The sequence below is a fragment of the Channa argus genome, chromosome 1, assembly GCF_033026475.1.
Source record: "Channa argus isolate prfri chromosome 1, Channa argus male v1.0, whole genome shotgun sequence".
Taxonomy (NCBI): Eukaryota; Metazoa; Chordata; class Actinopteri; order Anabantiformes; family Channidae; genus Channa; species Channa argus.
In genome coordinates, this window is record NC_090197.1 from 14,062,844 (window position 1) to 14,087,007 (window position 24,164).

Genomic DNA, 24,164 nt, shown 5'->3' on the forward strand with positions numbered 1-24,164 from the left:
CACGTGTAAAGAACAATACAATGATTTCATTAGCAAAAATAGATTAAATTCATTCATAAGTTTCGCCTAAATGATGTAATGTTATACAAGAATGAAGAGAATTCCAAAGGGTTAACTTACTTTTCTTGCCACTGAATGTGTGTGTCGCAGTCATTATGTTGGTGAGAAATGTGGCAGTGTGGGGGTGGCAGAACTGTCCATTTATGTGTGTCAGAATGAGTATTTTATGTTTTAGAACCATTTCTGAGTTGCAGTGGAGGGATGAGTCATGGTTCACTGGTAAATAGCAGAAGGGTGCGGGATACATTTTCAAGCCTAAGACGCATACAGTTAAGCATGTAGTGAAAATAAATAATATGAACATATTAGAATACAACATTTAAGGTCAATAGTATGTTTCAGATGGCTGGCTAATGCCAAAGTGTTCCAAGACAAGACTCTGAACACCAAAGCTATCCAAAACCCTAGGTGCTGATGTTGGACAAGCGAGTGGACTGTGAGTGCCAGTCCCAAGCCCAGCAAATTTGGGAGGGCTGCTTCAGAAAGTTTTTCAGTTTTTTTAAACCGTTATTCGATGGCACAAATGCAAGTAGTTCTTGGGGTGGTTTAACATATATGATAGTGATGGTCTTAATACATTAAAAAAGTATTTATTTGACATTTGTGACCTGCCATATCTGCAAAAATAGGGCAGATATAGACGCTAAATTTATGGTACAATTTACCCACTCTTGAAGTAGCATAATAAACATAACATATAATAAAAATAAGTTAGAACCCAAGCAAGAACAGATGCTAAAAAGAAAGCACCATTGCATATATAAGAACAGTTCCTTTAATCTAGTTTTTTAGGTAGAGCAGTTTTTCAGCGGGGGAAAAAGGTATATAATAAGTATATTTGACAGGTGTGTGGGTGGGTGTGGCTAACTGGTGTTCTTTATTCGTCTAAAAGAAAAAAATAGAAAATATAAAAGATGATTTACTCACAAGTATTTCATTAATAAGCACAGAAAACATGGCTACTCAACAACTGACAACCTCTCACCAATATGTCCTTTTGGTCACATTTTACAACATGCATATACTTTCACATTCTGTTGAATGACTCTATGCAATTTGCAGCATGTCCCATTGAACAGTTACATCTTTAAACTTGAAAATTGTCATAAAATAATTTGAAAAATAGCTTAACTGTAACATTATATACAAGCAAAACAATCACCATCAGAGACAAAGGCCAAATGAATTCGTTGTGAATGTTAGTCCACGTAACTTCTTGGAGAGGACACACATTCACAATTTTTAAACACATTTAATACTATTCATACATTTTGTGCCAAGCTTTTATTTTGAGCTGAGTGCAAAAACAAATGCTTACTGCTGTGAAGAGTCACCTCAGGCATATTTACGACCAATATTTATTGCTCTGATTGTTGGCCTTTGAGAATAATGTGGTAGTGATTGGTAGTAATTTAGTGTGACTGTGGTGAGGTCATTGTGTTGACGTTTCTCATATCATGGGTCTTCTCCAGCTTCCGGAGCCATATTATGGTCAAAGTTTTGTACTGAGACGAGAGCAGAGATATTCCTATTGCACAGCCGGGAGAGACTAATCTGCCCTGATGCTGTCAATAACTGAAGTTGCTTAACTGACCCTGTTGAGTTCTAGGGCCTAATGTTACCAGTTATATGGAATTAAAACAGAGTACAGTGCAATATAGTAAATGCATATGTAAATGGATTATAGCAGTATGCCCAGAAGTATTGTATTTAAGTACAAAACATCCAGCTTATGTTTTCACCAACAAATTGGTTCTTTCAGTGAAGCACACGCAATTATGGAAGTAAATTAAATGATGCACGAGACACCTAATTAAAGTAGGTAACTTTAATGGCTTCCCACCTGGGAAGAGAACAAAGTACTCCTGTGGATAAGACTGTCTTGTTCATCAGAGGTGTCAGAAAAAGTCATGCAAAGACTTGTTTAAAATGATGCAATGCTCACAGGGGCATTGCACAAAGCATAGCTCTTCAAGCATTGCAGTTGATGTTACTTGGCAAAAGTTAGTGCATGGCTTCACTCCCTGTCAAACATGAAGATGAAACAACACTTAACACAATATCAACAAAATAAAATCTCTAAGGAGTGGATAAATGCTCCCTAGTATTAAATATCCACTTTCTTTGAGGCATCTTGATGACAGAGTCTGAATTTGGTATAAACAGCTAAATCCCACAGAGCCCGATGCAGTAAATGTTAGATGATGCCATTGGTAATGTAATTGTCTCGACAGTATACTTTTTGACATGAACTAAGCTGCTCTTGACCCTGTAGTACCAATTTAGCATTGAATAAATGCCGTATACTGTATACTGTACCTAAGCATTGTTTCCATCCAGATACATCCCCTCATGACTGCACTATACAGTCATGAGGGAATGCACACTTCAGTTAGATACTTCCAGATGAAAACTTTTAGCTGACTAATGCACCATATCTGAAAGCATGCTTCATCTCCAGCTCCAGTAAAATGACAGTGATGTTCGTTTACTCCAGCGACCTAGACAGTCCTCATATCACAACCCCGTACAGCACTTTTGGAAAATGCTAAGTATGAAGTATATAGGGATTATCTTTTGCATGCACATATTGACAAAAAATATGTAAAGAATGGTTGAACTGCAAGGAGTTATGACATATTTTAACTCAAAATTCCAAATATGTGCTGGATATTTATATAGTTTGAAAATATGCTGCCTATTGTGTCTTATATCTATTAATTGTTTTGAATTTATTCCCTAAAAGCCAACAAAGATAGCAATTTAACATCAATTTAACATCAGCACCAACATGGCCCTTGGTGACTGTGCAGGGCCAATCCTGGTGGGTTGGTACTTGACCCCACTGCTTTCTGCATTCTAACCCGATGCGCTACCCATCGAGGCAGACCAATCAATTACAGCTACTAATACTTCATACTTAATATGTGTCTTTTTCTTGTATATTTACTTGGTTGCATCTAAGTAATTACATTCACAGTTAAGTGTGCCAAGTCAGATTAGTGTAGTGTATGAATGCCCTCTTATTCTGTTTATATACAGTATCACCGGGAAATATTTGTTCAATATTTGAACTTCTGATATTGCTTGATATTGACAAGTCATTCTCTAAACAATACTGTTTCCAAACAAACAACTTCTATTTATCTGTTGTGTCAAAATGATGATCAGAATGATGATTATGGGAGAGACACATTGACATGACATTAAAGTGGGTGAGAAACGAGCATACTAAATTACACATTTACAATACATGTCAGCAATTTTAGCAACAGGAGATCTCATTGAAACGAGTGGGAATTTTCCAAGGTTTTTCTTTCTTATTAAAGGATTGTGAATCACCATGTAGTCTTTAATCTGAGAGGTAGGCGTCTTGACGACATGCATAAACCAAGTGTGAATGCCATTAGCACTGTTAGCACTCAGCAGACAGGAAATCAAACCAAGCTGTTTTTGTTTGAACTGGCAGGGATCTGTTGTCTTTGCCTTCCCCTGGCCAGGTGCTGTATACATGAAAAAGAAATGATAAAAAAACACCCAGTTGTTACTGTCTTTGGAGCCTGTTCAACACAAATATGAGCCAATGGCCAGCATTTCTTCCCTAACAATTATTTTTCACCATGCAACCCTGTCTCCTAAAAATTACGTTCCTATTTGATTAAACTGCGAACACAATTACGTTTTCCTGGAAAACGTAATTTAGTTTTCTTGCCTAAACCTAACCAGACACAGGACTCCAGGGCCAGACTCAGGAACCAAACCCGGGTCAGTGGCTTGACAGTCGTGGTTATTATAGACCTGCCACCTTCCCCAGCCACTTCCTGGCAACTCCCTTTCCCTTAATGAAAGTATTGTTTCTTTTGTTCAAAAAATAATTATAACGTTCCCTACAAAAACGTAATTACCTTTGCAGTTTAGCTGTATAGGAACGTAATATTTTAGGAGACAGGGTTGTTACATGAGAGGTAGAGGTAGATTATTGTATTAGTACTATAGTATTACTACTAGTACTATGTATTTTACATATTCTGAGGGTTAACAGGTCTAAATTGTTCATATATACAAGTAGAAGTACTATTCTGAAAAAGCGTATTGCAAATCTGTATTTAATTTTTAGAATTAATTGTTGCTCCCTGATTTTTCCCACCTATTTATAACTGTATTTTCACCACTATGATTTTGTTTTAAAATAGCCATTCTTTGAAGAATTACTCCATTGTTTAGCATCACCTTACAGACAGACAGAGATAGACTTAGAGTTGATGTATGAATATGTAAAATACTCCTCAAATGGGGATTGATAAATATGTTCCTATATGAAATCAATTTCATCATTTGACTTCTGTTCCTCTTCGATATTTTTATGCTTCATGACATTAGTGGGTTTTCATGATATATGTGTTTGATGTTTAATATGGAAACTAATATGCAGCTCCAAAATGGAAGAAGTGGAAGACAGTTAAATATTTGTGACTTAACCTGTCATTGTAAGAATTCTGTGCAGGATGACATTTGCTAATTTACTGTAGATACAATAAACAGCCAGACAATCTGAAAAGATGTTCAAACACTTGATTAATCTAGTATCAATTAACCTTCATGGTAATATCATGTTGACACAAATATAAATAGGTTGGAAATTAACAAAGATGGCCTGACATTGTGTTATTTTTTTAACCAAAATATTTTTGTATGCCAGAAATATGAAATATTTGGCATACAAAAACATTTAGGCGTCTTTTCACCTTAAATGGTTATTTGGGCCGTTTGATGGATTTAAACCATCGACCCTGTATACCCGGTATAATAGTGCTTGTGAAAAGTAGGCCGTGCCGCCTTAGCAATTGGCTCGCACCACCAAGTGCTAATATACTAATTTCCATTGGCAATTTAGAAAAAGCTAATAGCTAAATGCTAATTTCCACTGGCAATTAGCGGAGAAAGCTAATGGTTTATTCACTAATATGTGAGTGTCTGCAAGAATTTGTTATGTGTTTATCAGTTGCTGCAGGGCTGACAACAGCACTCACACACACACACACACACACACACACACACACACACACACACACACAGACCCTACATCAGTGTTTACACACAAACTGTCACTCCAAACAGGCACATTCACAAACAGGCACACTCACTAAGACTCTCTCTTTCTCACACAGACACTTGTCTTATCAGTATGCTGAGAGGTGCTCAGGCCTATGAGAGTAGTATATCGCTGTGAGCTAAATGTCTGTAATCCTATACACATTAATACATGCACACACACATTTGATATTTTGTTGTTTCAGAATAATTTGCCCTTGAAAACAAGTAGAGCATCTTAAATAGAAAGATCTCTCTCTCTGTGTCTTGCTGTCTCCTCCTGTCCTCTCTCCAATCTCTCTGTTTTACTGTCAACTGTCTCGCTGTCCATCTGTCTCTCTCTCTATGTGTGTCTCTCCTGTCTCACAAGTCATTCTCATGACTCCAGGAAATAGCGCACTGTTTAGTGCTCTTAGGTGCACCTATTTGACAGCCCATCACTAAATTCATGGTAATGGTAGACTGGGCTATTCAAAGTCTGTCATTTACCAATCTTCTGCTTGTCTAGAATTAGTTTTTTTTATAGAGATCTGAAAATTACTTTTGTCAGGTTTGAGTTGGAGTCAGAGCCTGGTCGCCAAGTGTCTCAAGTCATATCACTGTAGGCAAATTGGTTTAGTAGACAGTTTGTTCCGCCTGGATGCCAAAGTGTAACATGGATGTTCACATGAAATACATTGTTCAATACTATACTGTACAAGCTTCTTTCTGCAATGCAGATACGGTTTGTGTATGTAAAAACGACTCAAGCCAACCGCATATCATACTGTATGTGTTTACTACTGACGGTTACAGATGCTATACAATACATACTGAGTCATTTCACTATGCTCGTTGTTCCAGCAGTTAACACTGTGAGCAACCTTAGCATATTATTGTTACATCTGGTACAGAAACACAAATACACAATATTATCTTCCTACTTTAATGCCATCCTTCTTCTGTATACAGATTTTCCATGACACAATATCATATCACAACTACAACCCCAGTTCCAAAGAAGTTGGGACAATGTGTAAAACGTGAATAAAAACAGAATGTAATGGTTTGCAAATCTCATCAACCCATATTTTTTCACAATAGAACATAAACAACATATCAGATGTTGAAACTGAGATATTTTACAGAATTTTACTAAATATTGGATAATTTTGAATTTGATGGAAACAACACATCTCAAAAAAGAGGTGCTAAGAAGGCTGGAAAGGTTTGCAACAGGTCAGTAACATGACTGGGTATAAAAGGAGCATTTCAGAGAGGCAGAGCCTATCGAATGTAAAGATGGGCAGAGATTCACTAACCACAAACTGTGTCTAAAAACAAACAAAACAATTTCAGAAAGATATTCCTCAACATAAAATTGCAAAGACTGTGAAGATCCCACCATCTACAGTTTATAATATCATTAAAAGATTCAGAGAATCAGGAGGAATCTCTGTGTGAAATGTCAGAACTGGACGAGCATGATCTTTGGGGCCACAGGCGGGACTGCATTAAAAACAGACATGATTCTCTACTGGACATCACTGGATGGGCTCAGGGACACTTTCAGAAATCACTACTGCAAAATAACCACAGTTCGATGTGCAATCCGCAAATGTAAGTTAGCAAAGAAGAAACCATGTGTGAACACGATCCAGAAATGCCACCGTGTTCTCTGGGCCAAAGCTCATTTAAAACAGTCTGAGGCAAAATGGGAAACTGTTCTATGGTCAGTTGAATAACAACTTAAAAATGAAAGAGAATAGGGACCATCCAGCTTGTTATCAGTATGGGGAGCATTAGTTCCTTTGGTGTGGCCAGCTTACTCATCTGGAAAGGCACCATCAATGCTGAAAAGTACTTAGAGGTTTTAGAGTAAAATATGCTCCCATCCAGACGACGTCTCTTTCAGGGAAGGTCCTGCATATTTCAGCATGACAATGCTAAACAACATGAAGCATCCACCACAACAGCATGGTTTCACAGGAGAAGAGTCCGGGTGCTGAACTGCCTGCTTGCAGTCCAGAGCTTTCACCAATAGAAAAAATTTGGGGCATCTTAAAACGTAAAGATCCGGCAACCAAGGCCCAGGACTGTTAAGCAGAACTGTTGCATCAGACAAGAATGGGACAATATCTCTCTCTTAAAACTCCAGCAACTGGTCTCCTCACTTCCCAGACATTTACAGACAGTTGTTAAAATAAGAGGGGATGCTACACAATGGTAAACATCACCCTGTTCCAACTTTTTTGAGATGTGTTGCTGCCATCAAATTCAAGATTAGCTAATATTTTCCATAAAATGGTAACAACTCTGTTTCAACATCTGATATGTTCTATTGCAAATCATTGCATTCTGTTTTTATTTAGGTTTTACACAGCTTCCCAACTTATTTTTAAACGGGGTTCTAAATAAATACGTAACCTAAAAATGTACATAATTAGAAAACATTAACCGTGATTCCAAAACAGGTATATACATCTGTGGTCCACACACAGATATCTTGTTCATACTGTACTAGCCTGTTCTTCCAAAATCATAACAAATGTTTTTTAATTTGCACGAGAGAGTGAAGAATTTTCTAGCTTCTGTTCTGCACGAAGGATTAGCATTTGTTGAGCTGTGTGTAAAAGACAAAGAATGCAAGTGTGTCAGTGTGGGTGCGTGAGTTTGTGTGTGTTTGTGATGTTATGCTTGCCGAGTGCTAATCAATGCTGCTGGCAGAGAGGATGCTGGGATAGCAGCACCATCCCAAATAGGAAATAGAACAGTGACCTTGAACAGTAACACACCCCATTTTTACTTTTCACATATGCAACAAACAAACACACATAACAGTGTATTTCAAGTATGTATCAGGGAAACAAAACCTGCAGCCCATTCTGGTCCCAGATGTCTGAATCAAAGTTTATACCATAGATTTTCATTTTTTTTAAATAAGTCTTTTGTTGCCACTAGTAATGACTAAGAAAATCTCTCAGGTACTCAGGTGTAAAAGATGCTCTGTGAAGTTCTAACCACCGCTAGCACTGTGAAGCTACTGCATGTTTTGAAGAGTGGCTCTTTGTTTTATCTATTTATTGTATTTATCTCGTACAAGTGCCAGATGGCATGTATATGGATATGAGTGGGTGACACAATACCCATTTATGCCGTTGATTTCACATTGTTCTGCTGATTGGATTGGTTAGCTGTTGGTTAATATGCCATACAAAGTAGTTTTCTGCCAGCAAAAATGCTGGGAATTAGAAAATATCAAGCTGCTGTAGCAAATGTGGATATACAATACAGTAGGCAATGGAGATTCCCTTAAAATAATCGGTATTACAAATGTTTTTTGTGTAGGGAAATGTACTAATGATAGTGATTTGATGAGCACATCACTTTTCATGTATATGCTCATTATCGCATTCTCCCTGGAAAGGTGAGTTTATAGCCATGCAGTACAGGTAGTTGAGTAACTTAATTTCAGTTTCTAAACAAGCACTGTTTATAACTGGGACATGCTCTTTAAAAGGCCCTGAATAGCTAAGTAGCCTTCATGTAGGAAGGGATCTGTTGACAGCTTTAACTATAGACTCTTTCACACATGCACTGGAATCCTGAAATTCTCCTGACTGAGGCAGTGTATGTGACGACGCAAATGTCAGAGTGAGATTCTCCTGACATTGTGTGTGAACCCTTGCGTGGAGCATGCTGCTCTGTACCAGAGTGTCGAGAGGATTTCAAGCAAGTGAATGAGCGTGTTGACAATGGCGACTCCCATTGCGTCTTTGTTTGTTTTTGTTGCATGGCTCCAATGTGCTTTAAAGCTTTGTTCTTGTGCCTTCTGTAAGTGATGAACCCTCACTAAAATCAAACGGTGTATGTGCTGCAATGACCCTTCTGAGTCTGGAAAAGGTGTGTTTAATCAATCAGGAGCTGGAAGATACAAATTCACTTTGTCTTTCCCCACTGCTCCCTCATCTCAGATGGTTTCTTTCTGCTTCCGATTGACTGAAAGCACCCGATGTAGGTAATCAGCAGTGGGTAGTTGAAAAGCAATCTGGTTTGAGGACCAGGATTGAGAAACACTGGCCTACCGTACAGGTCACAATCCTCCCAGGTTCAGCAGCTGCAAGTGTACTCCTGCTTGGCAGTGGTAAATGAGGAATAAGCTGTTTTAACCTAGAAAAATTTTGTCAGTTCAGCACAGTGGTAGCAAATGCCACTAATATATTAAAATGTGTCGAAGCTGAATGTGAACATGAGCATAAGCCACATTCTTCCACATTCTGTTTATAGGCAACTAAGGGGCTAGATTTGAGTGGTTCAAAGTAACAATAAACAGCTTCAAGCCTTGATTAGGCTTCCTAACTTACATTTTAGATTTATTGACCCAGATCATGCTAAACAAACCTGAACTTTCCATAACACTGCTCTTGCAATGTGTAGCCAGAATTGTTGTATCACAATTAGTGACTGTCTTCATCCCAGCAGAGATGACATCTCCAACACACAAATGTTTTTTCTGTTTTTACAAAATGAACTGCTGAAAATCCCATCCACCGAATCACATCACATAATCAGGGAAGACTCTGGAGAATCCATTAGCAGCCACATTCATAGACCAAACTACATTCAGAGAGGGCTTTTACTAGCTTTTTTTTTTTTTAACTAGCTCATGATGCTGTTTGTAGCACGGGGGCTTATTGGTTATACCAGCGACCTTCACACCATTTCTCTGGGGGTATCAATTTTTAAATCCAATTTCTGGTGACCCAAAGAATGCTTTTGGTCTATAAGGCTATTGTGTAGGCATGTCTAAGCAGATTTACCCCCAATATTAACCCACACCTTTGAAACAATTTACTAAAATCTTTTGGGAGCCTGCGTTCTTATTAGTTGGAGGCAACAGAGGAAAGAGGAGAGGAGAGGAGGTGAGATAAGATGACCATGAGAGGTGTCATGCTGTTTTAGGGAAGCAGTGTCAGGTCACGCAGAAGAAGACAAGAGAGGCAAAGACACAGGAGACAAGACAGGAATGGGTAGAAAAGAGGAGCAGAAAGGGCAATTGGGGTGACAAGAGGAGCCTGGAGAGAAGAAGTAGAGATGAGAGATAAGAAGGTGAGTGAGAGAGGAGACAAAAGCAGAGGTACAGAATTAAGTACAAGTGGGGGAAGATGAGAGCTGACAGGAGAAAAAAGGTGGAAAGAAGAATAAGAGGAACGAAGGGGGAGACAGAGGGACAGAAAGCTATCAGGGAAACTCATGGGGAAGAAAAGAAGTTGCAGAGAGGAAAGACTAAGGGGTCACTAAGGGGTCTCACAAAGGCAGAGGGGGACAGACTAAAACAGACAAACAAAAAGACATGATCTGAGAGTTGAAACCTGGGCATAAAGATACATGTGATCATGAGAATACTGCAGTTTGATTTATTTAATTTATATTTTCACTTTAGAATTAAATGTGTGGAAAACTGTGAAATTAGTGCCATTATAGATAAGATTGTTCGGAGATGTAAACACCATAAGCCAAGTAAGCCTGTCCTCCAGAGTTCTCCCAAGCTGTGCAGCTTTGCCCAATATATGGCAGCATTAGTTTTCAGAGCTACTGTCTTTTTCATAGCTGGCATTGACATCTCAAATATGGGCAAACTGCAGAAATCCTACATAGGAAGAGTTAAAAGAAAAAAAAAAGGCAGCTGAGGAGACAGACATTTGCATTTTATGAGGGCGGTTTCTGAAATTACTAGTTGCCTATAGGGGAATAAGGCACATGACAATTAATTCAATAAACAAACACTATGCAAGATTGCATTAAGATGGGTATATTAAGATAAATCTTCTTCTGATTTGCATGTAAACAGCTTAATCAAATTACTCTTAGAATCAAAGTCAGGTTTATAATTAGATTAGTGTATGATAATTAGATTATAGTGTTTATGCAAACAAAGTCACGTTATAAATATTTGCTTAGGAGAAAATATCCTAAATAGGTCACTTCCACTCTAGGGCATCTTCAACTTTTGCACTTTATTATGCCGAGAGCCATGACAGAGCTAAATCTACATTATCTGAAATTCATTTCATCTTTGTACATTTGTATTTTTTAACTGTCATCCAAACAATTGTCCATGGATTACAGAGGCTCCAAATCACAGTGTAAATGGCCTTGTTCTTTTGACCTCTTTCTTACTTTAATGTTTTGACATTAGTCTCTATTAGAACAAAATCCTGTTTCTTCGATTTTTAAAATTATGGCTCACTCTTTTATCATTAGGCCTAAGTGTGTTGGCTCCAGGGGCTTTGAAATGCTGTTGAAGACGCAGGTAACATTAATAATAGTGAACACGTGTCATTGCTACGGGGCGGTGCTTTTGCAGGTTACTGTTACTGGGCAGTGAAATTTGATATTTACCATTCTTACTGCAAATAACCTTTCCAGGCGGTTCTAAGCCAAACCCAAGGGACCAGGCCAGGGTTTGAGCACCACTGAAGCACGATATGTAGATGGGCCAGGTCACAGCAAATTGATTCTATCATCACAAATATGTTGTTATTGTCATTCCCTGTACTAAACCCAACCTGTGTGCACTGGGCATAGATTGCATATAGGTCTTTTTTTGTTTTTTATGACTATGTGTGTGTATGTGCTTTTTGAATGTTTTTTTTAATAATCTTCCACTGGTAGAGGTAGTTAGGGTGCTGACATTATAATGTAATGTAATAACAATATTAGCTCCCTCTGTGATTCTCATCTCTCCCACATTCTCTCCCATTCCCTGACTCGGCTTTGATTACCGTGATTACACACACACACACACACACACACACACACAAACACATAACCCTGAGAAAAGAGGGGTTGACAGGAGGCGGGGAGCCTCCTGCAATTGCAGCGGTTTCTGGGAAGAGGCTGAGCTAAAAGGAAGAAGTGAACAGTCGGAGTCACAGAGAGTAATCCCTGTAGAGAGCAACAGGAAGGCAAGATAGGAGGAAGACAGGAAAGAGACAAGCATGAGAGAAGAGTTGGGAGAAGTAACAGAAACAATTAATAGTTTTTAACTCTTATTATGGGGTATTCGCTGTCTTCTGTCATAGGAGCATTGTCATTCAGAAGAAGCTGCATTTTCTAGAAGCAAGTGCTGAAGGGAGAAAACAGAACAAACACACAATTCCTTAATGTTAATTATTTAGGAAACACACACATATAGATATATGTGTGTGTATATATAGCTGCTATATATATATATAAAGCACAATGTTGAATTCATCTTGTTTAGTGTAACAAGCCATTGCCAGGATTTGACTTACATCTAATTTACAGTACTTTCGTATTTGCGTCTTTTTAGCTCCTAAAAAGAAGGAGCTAGATTCCTACAACCTACTGGCTCTGCCATCACAAGCATAAATTGCCCAACAGATGGTAAAATTGTTTTACACGGGGTACATTCCTCTGCAATAAACAAAACTCAGCTGTCTCTGTCTGAAACTCTATATTGTTTAGTTTAGACTTTATTTATTTAGAAGGAAAAATGGTACCTACTTAAAGTTATTTTGTCAGAGCATTATTTTTATCCTCGAATGTTCCACTTCTTTTTTTAGAATGTCACAGTCACTGTTCCCCACATAATTTCAAGCAGTAGATATGGTCAGATGCAGTTAAGAGATAATGCATGTGGTCAAATGGATGTGGACACCGAGTTGTGATTAATTGTCTAGTTTCACAGGCACTAATACGCTGCAAGCCTCGGCCGCTATGGGAAGCTTTTCTACAAGATTTTGAAATCTGTTTGTGGGCATTTGCTCTCATTCAGCCACAAAAGCAATAGATAGGTCAGGCACTTCCGTTGGTTGATAAAGCCCAGTTCACAGTCAGTAATACAGTTCATTGCTAAGGTGTTCAGAGTTGTTGTCCAGACTATGTGCAGGCCAGTTAAGTTCTTCCACACCAAACCAGCAGACCAACATGCTTTCCCGAAATGTTTCCATTTTTAACAAAATATTATCTTTTTTTTTTTGTTTGTTGACGTTTTGTTTCCTCTTTCACTCTGTATGCTGCATCATTACAAATATTCTTATTTGGAGCTTAGGAGCCGAACCTAAAGCATACGCAAGAAGGGATTTTGACATTTCCATGGTGTCAAAGGTTAATGCCTACTTGCTTAATTTATAGACTGTAAATGTCAAATATTCTTTTTTTTCAAATAAGGTCCTCAGCCACCCACTTATGTTTTATTTCAGCCTTCAGCTGTTCATGTGAACAAAAACCTTGCTGCTCTGTGAAGAGCCCAGGAGGAACGAGGAGGAGAGAAATTTAGACGAAAGAAAGGGAGAGGGAGGAACACGCAGAGCAGGGTCCTGTTGTGAACACTGATTACTGTCTGCCCACTTGAAATTGATGGAGAGTGACACAGCAGGCATGAGCATGACCATGTACACACACACACACACAAACACACACACACACAAACACATAGGAAATGTATCCAAATAATCAACTGCACACAGACGCGTGCACACACATAAACACTGAGGACTTCTCTGTCTCTGTATACTGATTGATGACGGCTCCACCTAGACTATATTCGGTCCAACACTCATGCAGTGTGTGTGTGCTCCTTTCTCTCTGTGCAAGCGTGCGTGTGTGAATGAGCATTATCTCTCTCTTTCTGCGTGTCTGTGTGTGTTTGCGAGTGTATGTGTGTGTCAGCTCCCACCTATCTTAATTAGAGGAGGCTATTAAGACGGATTGCCTGATTAACTAGCATTCCCCTACTGTCTAATGAATAGCTGCACGCATACACACAACACCGATACATAGACATACAGACACAAATAGACAAGCAAAAGTGTGAGTTGTGTAGTGTACGTCCCTAACTCTCATGGTGACAACGTCAGCATTGTCCTTATGTGAATGTAGGTCCATATTTTATGACGCGGAAGAAGTCCCTTCATCCACCCCAGAAGTTGCCAGTATCACATGACCATCTGTCATTTTTGTGACGCAGACCATCACAGTGAACAGTGAACATAACTGCAGAGAAACATTAGACCTTGATGACAATGTTTCAGAATTGACTTATTTCAAATCTTGTCTGAAATACATTTTAATGCAGGAGTTTGAAGTCAAAACAACAGTATAAGATTACATCAGGTAACTCAACCGGTTTTAAATTGCATGTTTTTATAGCCATTTTCATACGTTCTGGGGCTTAGTACACCTGCAATTGCCTAGCAAGGTATGTGAGAGGTGCTATCACAGTCTCAGACAGCACTTTAAATAACATTGTATACATTATACACCACAGGTTGTTTTATTGTTTAAGTGATATGTGCTAACACTGTAAAACAACATGATCCCATCACATTTGTTCATACATTATGCAAATAATAGTGTTTTAGAGCTTGAGCTTGATGATTGTTGTATGACGCTGCAAAACTGACCTTTATTTTATTTTTCATAAATTACACATCCTAAAATTAGCTCTTTAGTAATATATAGCCTTAATGTCATTACATCCTGCTTAAATGCTAAAGTGAAAAATTAACAAGAAGATAAAGTAATGTACCTCTGTCAGCTTATGTGGGTCTTTTCTCCCTCCTCTCCCTTCTTCTCCTGCTCTCACCCTTCATGTCTCACCATCCCTCCATCAATCTTCTTTATTTGCTCCCTCTCCTTTTTCCCATCCTGCCAGTGGAATAGTTGGTTTGTATTTCCGTGGACGAAGAGAGGCACGGAGGATGGATGGGAGGATAGTAGACAGAGAGATGGAGAGAGGGAGAGATGCTCTTTTGGTCTAGTGTATTTAATCAATTATGTTCTCTTGCTCCCACTGGCAACTCTCCACTTGATATTCTCTCACTCACACACACACAAACGCAAATGGCCCCACACTCACTTTCCATCTCAGTGATTATTCTTTCCATTTTACCTACTTGCAGTTGAAGATGGAACACAGGGCCTGTTTGTAATTTTTTCAGTATGTTTATAGTACCTTGTAAGATTGATGACTTGCAGAGAACAATAGTTGTAATGCGACAGCAATTGTTGGTGGTTGATTGCTGACAATCTCCTGTGAGGTTCTGAGCACTGATTATAGAACCTTCTGCATTGGGATGTGCTTTGTGCAGAAGTGATAGGTAAAAAAGAATTTTAGCACAGCAATTAATTTCCTCTACTTCTCAAGAGAACGCCGATTTACTTAAGTTTACAAAAGCGTCACTTTCTCTGCTTTTAGTGATTTAAAGAGTTCTCTATGTATACTAACCAACCTCTGAAACACACGTACCAATAAATATGTTACATAAACTTCTTAGGAGAGTCTATTATACAATAGTTAGGTACACCCAAATGACCATTAAGAACCCTTATTTAAACAAATGATTACCTTTCTAGAGGAATATGTCAGTTATTTCATAGAAACTATTGATTGCATAAGCTTTATTTAAAAAACAATCTAGTGTTTCACCATATTTCCACCGATGGTCCTTATAGGCAAGCCTCACTACACCCAATGTATTTTACACCTGTGTCTCTGTCAAATCAGAGTAGGACATCTTCTCCACGGTATTAAAAAAATTATTGGAGCCCATCTCAAGATGATCTATAATACCGCAGGGCTGCTCTAAAGTGCTTTTATAGCAGATATCTTGGGAGAACACTTAAGAGTCACAGACAGAAGCCATCAGCATAGATGAATGATTTAATAATGCATTACAAATTGTCCACACGGGGAAAATCAACTAGCTTCTCAGCAGTGCAGAAGCTGATGTTTTTTGGGAGATATTAGGTTTTCTGCTGGAAGCTTCATTTTCAGCTTTAATTACCCATGTAAGCAGTTGCTGAGCACACATGGTCTTCTTTTATCAGTATCATTGTCCCTCATGTACATTCATGCCAGGGACCCACTGCATAGGTGATACATCTACATTTTTTAAGAAAAAGAATGTCAGCAGAAGGTGTCCTAGTCACTGCAGGATTCAAATTGGTGACCTTTAATCGCCAGCTTGTTTCTCTAACCTTCCTGCTCCTGCTGGAAGAGACATTTTTTCTAATTATGCCTTCATCCTGCAGCTCTGAGTTGTTAAGTGCTTCCTGAGCTTGGAGTTAAATGCTTTAATATCTCTCTGTCTCACACACACACACACACACACACACATGCACAGTCTGTATAGATTATTTATAATTTAATTATTGTTTTATATTGGAACGGAATGAATATGCATATAATACCCTTAATATTGCACTATGGAATTAAGAGCTTCAGGCATAAATATGTGTGTGCGGGACACTGTAAATATGAGAAGACATAGATAGGAGATCTCAAGAGAGGGGGGTTTGAAAAGAGGTAGAAGTAAGATTGACCAACAGACAGAACTGTAGCAAATATTACCAATATTTACAGTGATTCTTTTTTACTTTTCAGCCTGCATTAAATTATAATATAGATAGCTATATGTCCAGGCTTTCCCCTTTTCCATTAGCATCAACATTTTAATGCAGTCCTCCATTAAGCACTTTTTTTTTTTAATTTGTGAAAACACAAAGTGCAGTACTTAAGATTCTTCTCACATATAGACAAATCTCCAACAATTTCAGCACAAATCATCATTATTTAAGAAAGTTAATCAATGATTCAATTTTGTTATCTGAAAAACTACAGCTTCAAAGAAATAAACACTTAAAGTGCAGCAGAACAGCTGCTTAACGTCATTGTAATGTGATTTATCAATATACTTAAAACTGACGAACCCTCTTTCTGAAAAACCCTAATACTTTTCTAAAAAACTACCTTGCGCACCATGTAAGTCATACAACATACTGCTTAATAGGCTGCATTTACGGGTGGGTGAAAAAAAATCAGTTCACATAAGAATTTTGATGCTATTCCCCCCACAAACAAATGAGAGGCTCAGCAACACAAACTGTAGCACAAAATGTTTGGTCAAATCTGGTGGAGAAAATAACTGAACCGGTTTCTACGTAATTGTGTCCAGTATTATCGATAAATATGATTCCTCATGCTGCAGCTAAGAGCCAGTTCTCCACTGTGCATATGTAACGTTAACAATACAGCAGAGAACTTGACTTTCCCTCCCCCCTCCCTTTACTGTAGACTTCTGTTTTGTTTCTGTTAAAACATCTACATAGTGACGTGTTCCAGGAAATTTCACTAACATATAAAAAAACACTATAAACATATATAAATCCCCGTTTTTTACCAAAGTAGCTTAATTTTATTTTGTGCATACAGGCATTAAGTTAATACAGGTAAACCCATAAAAAATTGTTAGAACCAGCTAGGTGGTTCTTTGTCTCATATGGAGGTCAGCAAGCAAAGTATGAAAGGTTTGGCACACAGCGCACTAGAGTTAGAGCCAAAATATCAAACTATTCTTTCTTTTGATTTCATAGAAATCGTTTTTGAATCAAGAACCATCACATATCAAATCAGGACACCAAGAATTGGAACCTAAATGAATAGTTAGTCTGCCAAAGATTCCCACCCCCCGCTGTGTTCTAAGTCTGTAACCGTTCATATTTTCCTGCTAGATGCTTATAGTTAAGATGAACAATGACGAAGTATATGAAGATTAAGCTTTGTATAACGTAACAGGGGAAACGAGAGCTGCTCAGAGTGACCTCTATCAGCTTAGAATATGATGCACATGCTCTTAAAGACTATACTACACATTAATTACACTTATTTGGTTTAATCTAAGGCTTGAGTTTCTGTTAGTTTTTTTGTCATTTTCGCTTTCTGGAAAGGTCTCTTGAGAGTTGTTCGTCATTCCAGGCTTGTATTGCCAGGCCCATATTTTAATAATCAAATCTCGTAAAGTTATTTTGTGGATGCACATATGTGGAAGACAGTAAAATGAAAGTAGAATTAAAACAGAAACAATATTACATGCCCACTGTAAACGATACAATATCACATATCAGGAGAAGCTACAATAATCTAAACTTGCTATAACAAAGGCTACAAAGTTAAAGATTCTGTGTGTGTGTATGTGCGCGTGTGTGGTTCTGCACTGGTTCTGGCAGACACTGCAGTTGAGTTAATCTTTCTTCTCAAAGACGGGCTTTCTAGTGAAAACTTCCAAGCTGTCACATGATTTTGCTTAGTAATCTACTTATGGCTCCGGGATCAGAATTCACGATCAAATTTAAGTTGGTGCTAGCTAGTCTTTGTGGATAAAGGGTTACTCCATGTGACTTATGAGCTGATTTTATCTCGAGGTTGCTGGCATCCCACGATGGGATTGACTATGCTGAAGGCCAATGGTGATAGGATCTCTGTTCTGCTAGAATGAACACGGTGTTTGCAGGTCTTTGTGAGACCAAGGCTTTGGTTTGATTTCTGATGAGTTTTGGACAGCATTCCTAGATGTTGGAAAGAACTGCTGGTTTGTTTGTCTGCTCTGAAATTTGAGCGGGGCCTTCTGCTCCATATTGTTTACAGTCTACACACAGTCTACACACATCCCCCGTCTCCCGGAAGTTCCAGGAGTCTCTCACATACAGTATTTCTAGCAGCTTACTGACACCCACAAATTATATATACAGTGTCCCAGAAATGAGTCATTTTTTTCAGTTTTTGTTGTATGTGGACCATCTCTCTCCTTTGTTCTCAGGCTTAATGTTAACACCCTACAAGGTGCAGTGTGAGCTGTCTTTGAGTAGCAGCTCTGTTGCCGTGTGTGAATCCTTCAGGTAAAATACAGATCGGACTGACTTTTCCTAGAGTGGGGTGTCTGTTATTGTCCATCAGTGCTGTTATTTAAATGTTCTCCATTTCATTTACTGTCTAGTCTATCTCCCAGCTAATAGACTAATTCAGCATTGATTTGTCATAGTGTAATAAATTTATATCTACCTTGTGAATATCTACAAGGTTGAGATTCGTCTTTGATAATGTATAAAGTGTCATGGTAGATGGCCTGATATAAATGCATAACAGCAAACAGGGATATAATACATTTCTCATTTTGTTACTCTAAGTGCCAAGGATTTAACCCCACATACTGCTTTTACACTGTTTTGTTTGGCCAAAATCAATGTAAAAACAAATTCATAATGTATGAACCTTTTTTACTTTTGATATTCACCTACGTTCACATTTGTGTTATTGTTGTGCTGTGTTCGAACTCTTATATGTTAATGTAACCCATCAAAGTGTATATCTAACTGTCTATCTGTGTGTGTGTCTGTGTGTGTGTGTTATAGAGAGAGAGAGAGAGAGACTAACAGCACATATCAGATAATCTTACTGATCTAGGGCACAAGGTGACCCTCTCTCTGTCCCACACTTTTACAGACACACAGAAACCAATATACCCAAACACCCAACTTCTAGAACCCTCGCTCAGCATTCCGGAGCTTCACTTTATGCTGCTGTCATTAGAGGGTGCAGCTACTAAATAGCAGTGCACACCCTATCCATGACTGAGTGAGCATGCCGTTGTGTGTCAGTGTGTTTTTATTAATGGACTGCGAAGGTTAGCGGCAGGGGTTTATGTAAGCAGACAGGCTAACATGAGAGGGCAGTCCATTTCACACTGTACACCATTCATGTGTGTGTGTACCTATGTCTCAGCTGTAACAGCCAAGGTGATATTACTTAAAAAAAAAAGAAACTCCATGAAAATGTAATGGGAGAGAACCACCTGTTGGTTGATGCTGCAAGATGAAAGCACCATACATCAAAGGACAGATGTATAGAAGAGGATTATTGCCAGCAGAGATTGTATTTCAGCTGCAAATATTTGAAGTTATACAAGACCAAGGGAATTTTATTCTCCAAGTGTCAAATGCAAAGCAGTCACCTTCTCTAAGGCTGCCAGCACTGACCCAACGCTCTTCACTTTGCCAACCCAAAGAGCCTTGTTCATCTTCTCAGCCAATTATCCTCCCTACTTGATGAAAGAGTTGCAAATTGGGTCTTATCTACTAGTGCTGTGCACTATCAAAGCCTCAGCAGAGTAGCCTACTTCAATTCAAAAAGATAATACTGTTAAAAGCAGAATATTGTAGTTTGACAGTCGCGTAGGTATTTGAAACCTTGTGTTTGCATATATCATTCTACTATGTGCAGTATGGGTACAATAAATACACAGTTGCCCCTAAAGTTGGAATATATATTTTTTAAATATTCACAAGAAAGTATTGTGACAATGTAATGTATTATTGATAGATAAAATGTATATCTTTTCAAAACTTTATAGATTACTACTCTCCTTTCGGCTTATCCCGTGAGTTCGGGGTCGCCACAGCGGAACATTGTCCGCATGTCAAAACTTTATAGATTAATCCATGAAAATTTAAACACAATTAACTTTTTCAAAAAAGAGAAATGTGTCTGACAACAAAATTATTCCAACTTTATGGGCAACAGTATAGTAGTGGACAAAATATCAGAAACAATACTAATGATTAAAACATAATCCGATACGCCACAGTCGCCAAGCACAGCTTTGTAAACTATCATGAGAATTGTGTTTGTAGTTATTGTAATATTTGCAAAAGCAAGAAATAAAACGTGCTATTTTGCTCACAGCGGTTTAGGTACTGCACACATAAACATGCATTTACACATATACATACACTACTTATGTTACAGTTTTGAGGACTATTTTTCAATAGTAAAATTAATTACAAGTTAATTTGCTGCCAATTTGTGTGACTTCTGTTTTTGTCGTGGCCTTTGAGCTGGGTTATGACATCTTTTAGAGAAAGGCTGCACTGCCTAACGTGTTTTCTCTGCTCTTTCCTTTTGTCTGTTCTCATATACAGGCATTCAGCATGCATCTGCACAGGTTTTCAAAAGGGCCAGTGTACAGCTAAAATCTGCAGAGTAAAGACTCTGTTACAACTCTCTGCTTTAACTTCAAGGTCTTATTATAGGATTTGTGGAAAAGCTTTTTGTAAAGTTTTGCAAGTGTGAATGTGTGTGTTCTGATATGTGTTCTGTTTTTTTTTTACAAGCATTTCTTCTGTTCTTTCAGGTTGTCAGGGAGTAATGTCCCCTCTCCCATCGTTAGCAACAAGAACTGGCTCAGACTGCGTTTTGTGACTGATAGCAACCACCGTTACCGCGGTTTCAGTGCACATTATCAAGGTAAGATGGGTAAGATGGGCTTTCAACCACAGAGAGGGGCATCTTAATGTACCACCTAAATACACGCATTCAGAATAAATTCACACAGAGTTTACAGTGCTCATAAAAAGTACCCCGACCCCCCCAGGGATTTTTTTCCCTTTCATTTCTTATACAAAAATATTGTTCATTTTGTTTTTTAAACTGATCAACAGAAACTGACGCCTTAATGTCAAGATGGAAACAGATATCTAGAGAACAAACAACATTAAAATACAGTGTAAGTGATTGCATAAGTATTTACCCCTTTAAAGTAATTTGAAAAAAATTGAGGTTATCTTAGTGCACTAAAATGTTTAAAAGATTGTGGTATAAATATACCTGTATCCGGAAGGTCCTGCTAAATTAGGATAGTGGACAGAGAGAGAAACAGAAGCAAGAAGATAAAAAAAGACTCCAAGCAACTCAGGAAAAGGTTACTGAAAAGCAAACATCAGGAAATGGACAAAGTAACACTTTCAAGTCACTCAGTATATCTTGGTGTGCACATAAATCCAGCATTAAGAAATGTGTCAAGGAATGTGAAAGTGTAAATCTGCCTAGAGCAGGCTGGTCTTGCCATACAACAAACACACACTTCATCAAAAATACACCATCCCCACTGTGAATTATAGTGGTGACTGCGGCATCATGTCATGTGGATGCTTTTCTTATCGTGAAAGAATTCCTCATTCAGGCGGCAAAGAGAACTGCAACTTGTTAAAGCTGTTTTTTGGCAGGAAATTGACCCCAGCCAACGAAAGCAATACGCAAGTGGTTTAAAAACAAAATTAATGGCCTGGGTTTCCCCCGGGTACTTCGGTTTGCTCCCACAGTCCAAAGACATGCATGTTATATTAATGACTCTAGATTGCCAGTAGGTGTGAATGTGAGTGTTGTCTGTCTATGTAAGTCTCTCTGTGTTGGTCCTGAAATAGACTGGCGACGTGTCCAGGGTGTTACTGTGCCTCTCTCCCAGTGACAGCCGGGATACAGTCCAGCCCCCCGTGACCCTGAACAGGATAAGCAGTTAAAGATAATGAATGGAGGGACGAATGGATGGCTAAATGGGCAAAAAATTGTAGCGTTGAGATGTTCAAAGATAATTGATGGCTACAATGTCTACAGAGGGTCAGTACTGTAATTGCTACCAAAGGTTAAATTAGTAAATAATTACTGCAAGGGGGTGAATACTTGTGAAGTTGCTTATTTTCTGTTTTATACCTTTAGATTATTTTAGATTAGTTTGTAGAGATCTGTTTAAATTTTTATGAAGACCAAGTATTTCTCTGTTGATCAGTGTTTAAAAAAAACCAAATTACATTATTCATGATTCAGTGTTGTAAAACAAAGGAAAAAGCCAAAGGGGGTGAATATTTTCTATAGGAACTGTATTGTGAATAAATAAAACCCAAATAATTTTTTATTTTTGGGTTTATTAATAACATTTTTTTTTGTTTCGAAGTTCTGGTTTTGCTTCTTTGCACTTTGTTTTTCTGATTTTTTTTTCCCTTCATCTTGCTTCTAACTCATTTCATTCCGCTTTTTTTTACTTCAGTCTTATGCAGTTTCTCACATTGTCTCCATATTTCCGCATCTGTCTTCAGTTCTCTCGCTTTTAGTGTTTCATTTTCTCTCAGGCAACTGCTCATAGGCGTACACTTGGATTTCTTAGACACAAACCCTTAACTGGTGGAAAACATTTGGAAATTCATTTGGCAATGTCCATGTCTCTCAACAGTGATAATGAGAGCTGAATGTCTGGAACAACTGCATGCCTGGAACAGATAGGGTTCATATTTTTCACTTCACTTGTTTTTCATACTCTCCTATGTTTTGTTTTAGTCTCAGATCACGTTTGTGTATTTTTAAACACTGTTGCCCCCTTTTTTTGTGAATCATTAGTGCAGGCTGCCTAAAGTCCAAGTAAAATCACAGGATATGAAGGGTAGTTTTGTAACCAGGGACATGGCGCACTTGCGGTACCATTGGAAACAGGGTTTGATTGACATATACTATCAGTTATTTGCTTTATGAGCTTGTATCAATCGCAGTCAACCAGCTAGCTCTGCTAATCCAATTATATTTAAGTACTAGGTGTTAATAAAGTTTTTATTGTTATCTAAAATTACACATTACAGTGCCCGTTCCTCTATGCATCATTGACCTGGTATAAATCGCAGTCATGCACTGTGCCACTTGATTATTACTGATATGCTGCACATCGCCTCATGCTTCACCACCACGTAGTTAAAGTTCACAGTAAGTCACCAAATAGAAAAAAAGGTGCGGACCTTTAAAAAATGACAGCTTTCAGGTGCAACCTGAAACACAATAGCCCAGTAAGGCAACTTCACAAAACTACTTCTTTTTCCCATCCTCACGTCCTCACGTCCTCAAGTCCTCCCATTTCCTTTAATCAGATTCTCTAGTATTTAACATCATTTCCTAATACAGGTTACATTTTCCTACACACCATTTAACAATGTGGACCCTTTCTACAGTAGTTATGGTCACTTTTCTTAATTTTGGAGGGCAGCTGCCTACTACCACTGTCGTCACTGGGAAACCTTTCAGGAGATCTTTTGACAATCACCTGTTTTTTATACAGAAAGTTACAGTCATGGTTTGTTCACATAGGGTTTTCCTACAAATGGGTAATGGCTGTTGGATACAATGAATCCTAAAAGCCACCTGCTAACAGCAGTGGCGATTGATGAGGATTAAGTTGATGCAGAAGTTTTTTTAAACTGTTACTGTATCATTTTGTATCCACTCAGCCCTTTATCGACACTTAATAAATTAGCTCTGTTTGCATGCAGCTAACAAATGCATTTTACAATTTTCGCTTTTAAAACTAATGGAAGAGTAAAATTATTGTGTTTTACTTGTTTAGAAAAATAATTGC

At 38.2% G+C, this 24,164-nt stretch overlaps 1 protein-coding gene across 7 annotated transcripts in view; it reads left to right on the forward strand.

Moving 5' to 3' along the window:
* The window catches only part of csmd3b (CUB and Sushi multiple domains 3b), a 310,165-nt gene that overhangs the window by 158,157 nt on the left and 127,844 nt on the right, over nucleotides 1-24,164 (forward strand). For all 7 annotated transcript variants that reach the window (XM_067499712.1, XM_067499750.1, XM_067499726.1 and 4 more), the window contains exon 7: nucleotides 21,126-21,238. In XM_067499712.1, the coding sequence (XP_067355813.1) occupies nucleotides 21,126-21,238 (113 nt within the window). The remainder of the gene's footprint in view (nucleotides 1-21,125; nucleotides 21,239-24,164) is intronic.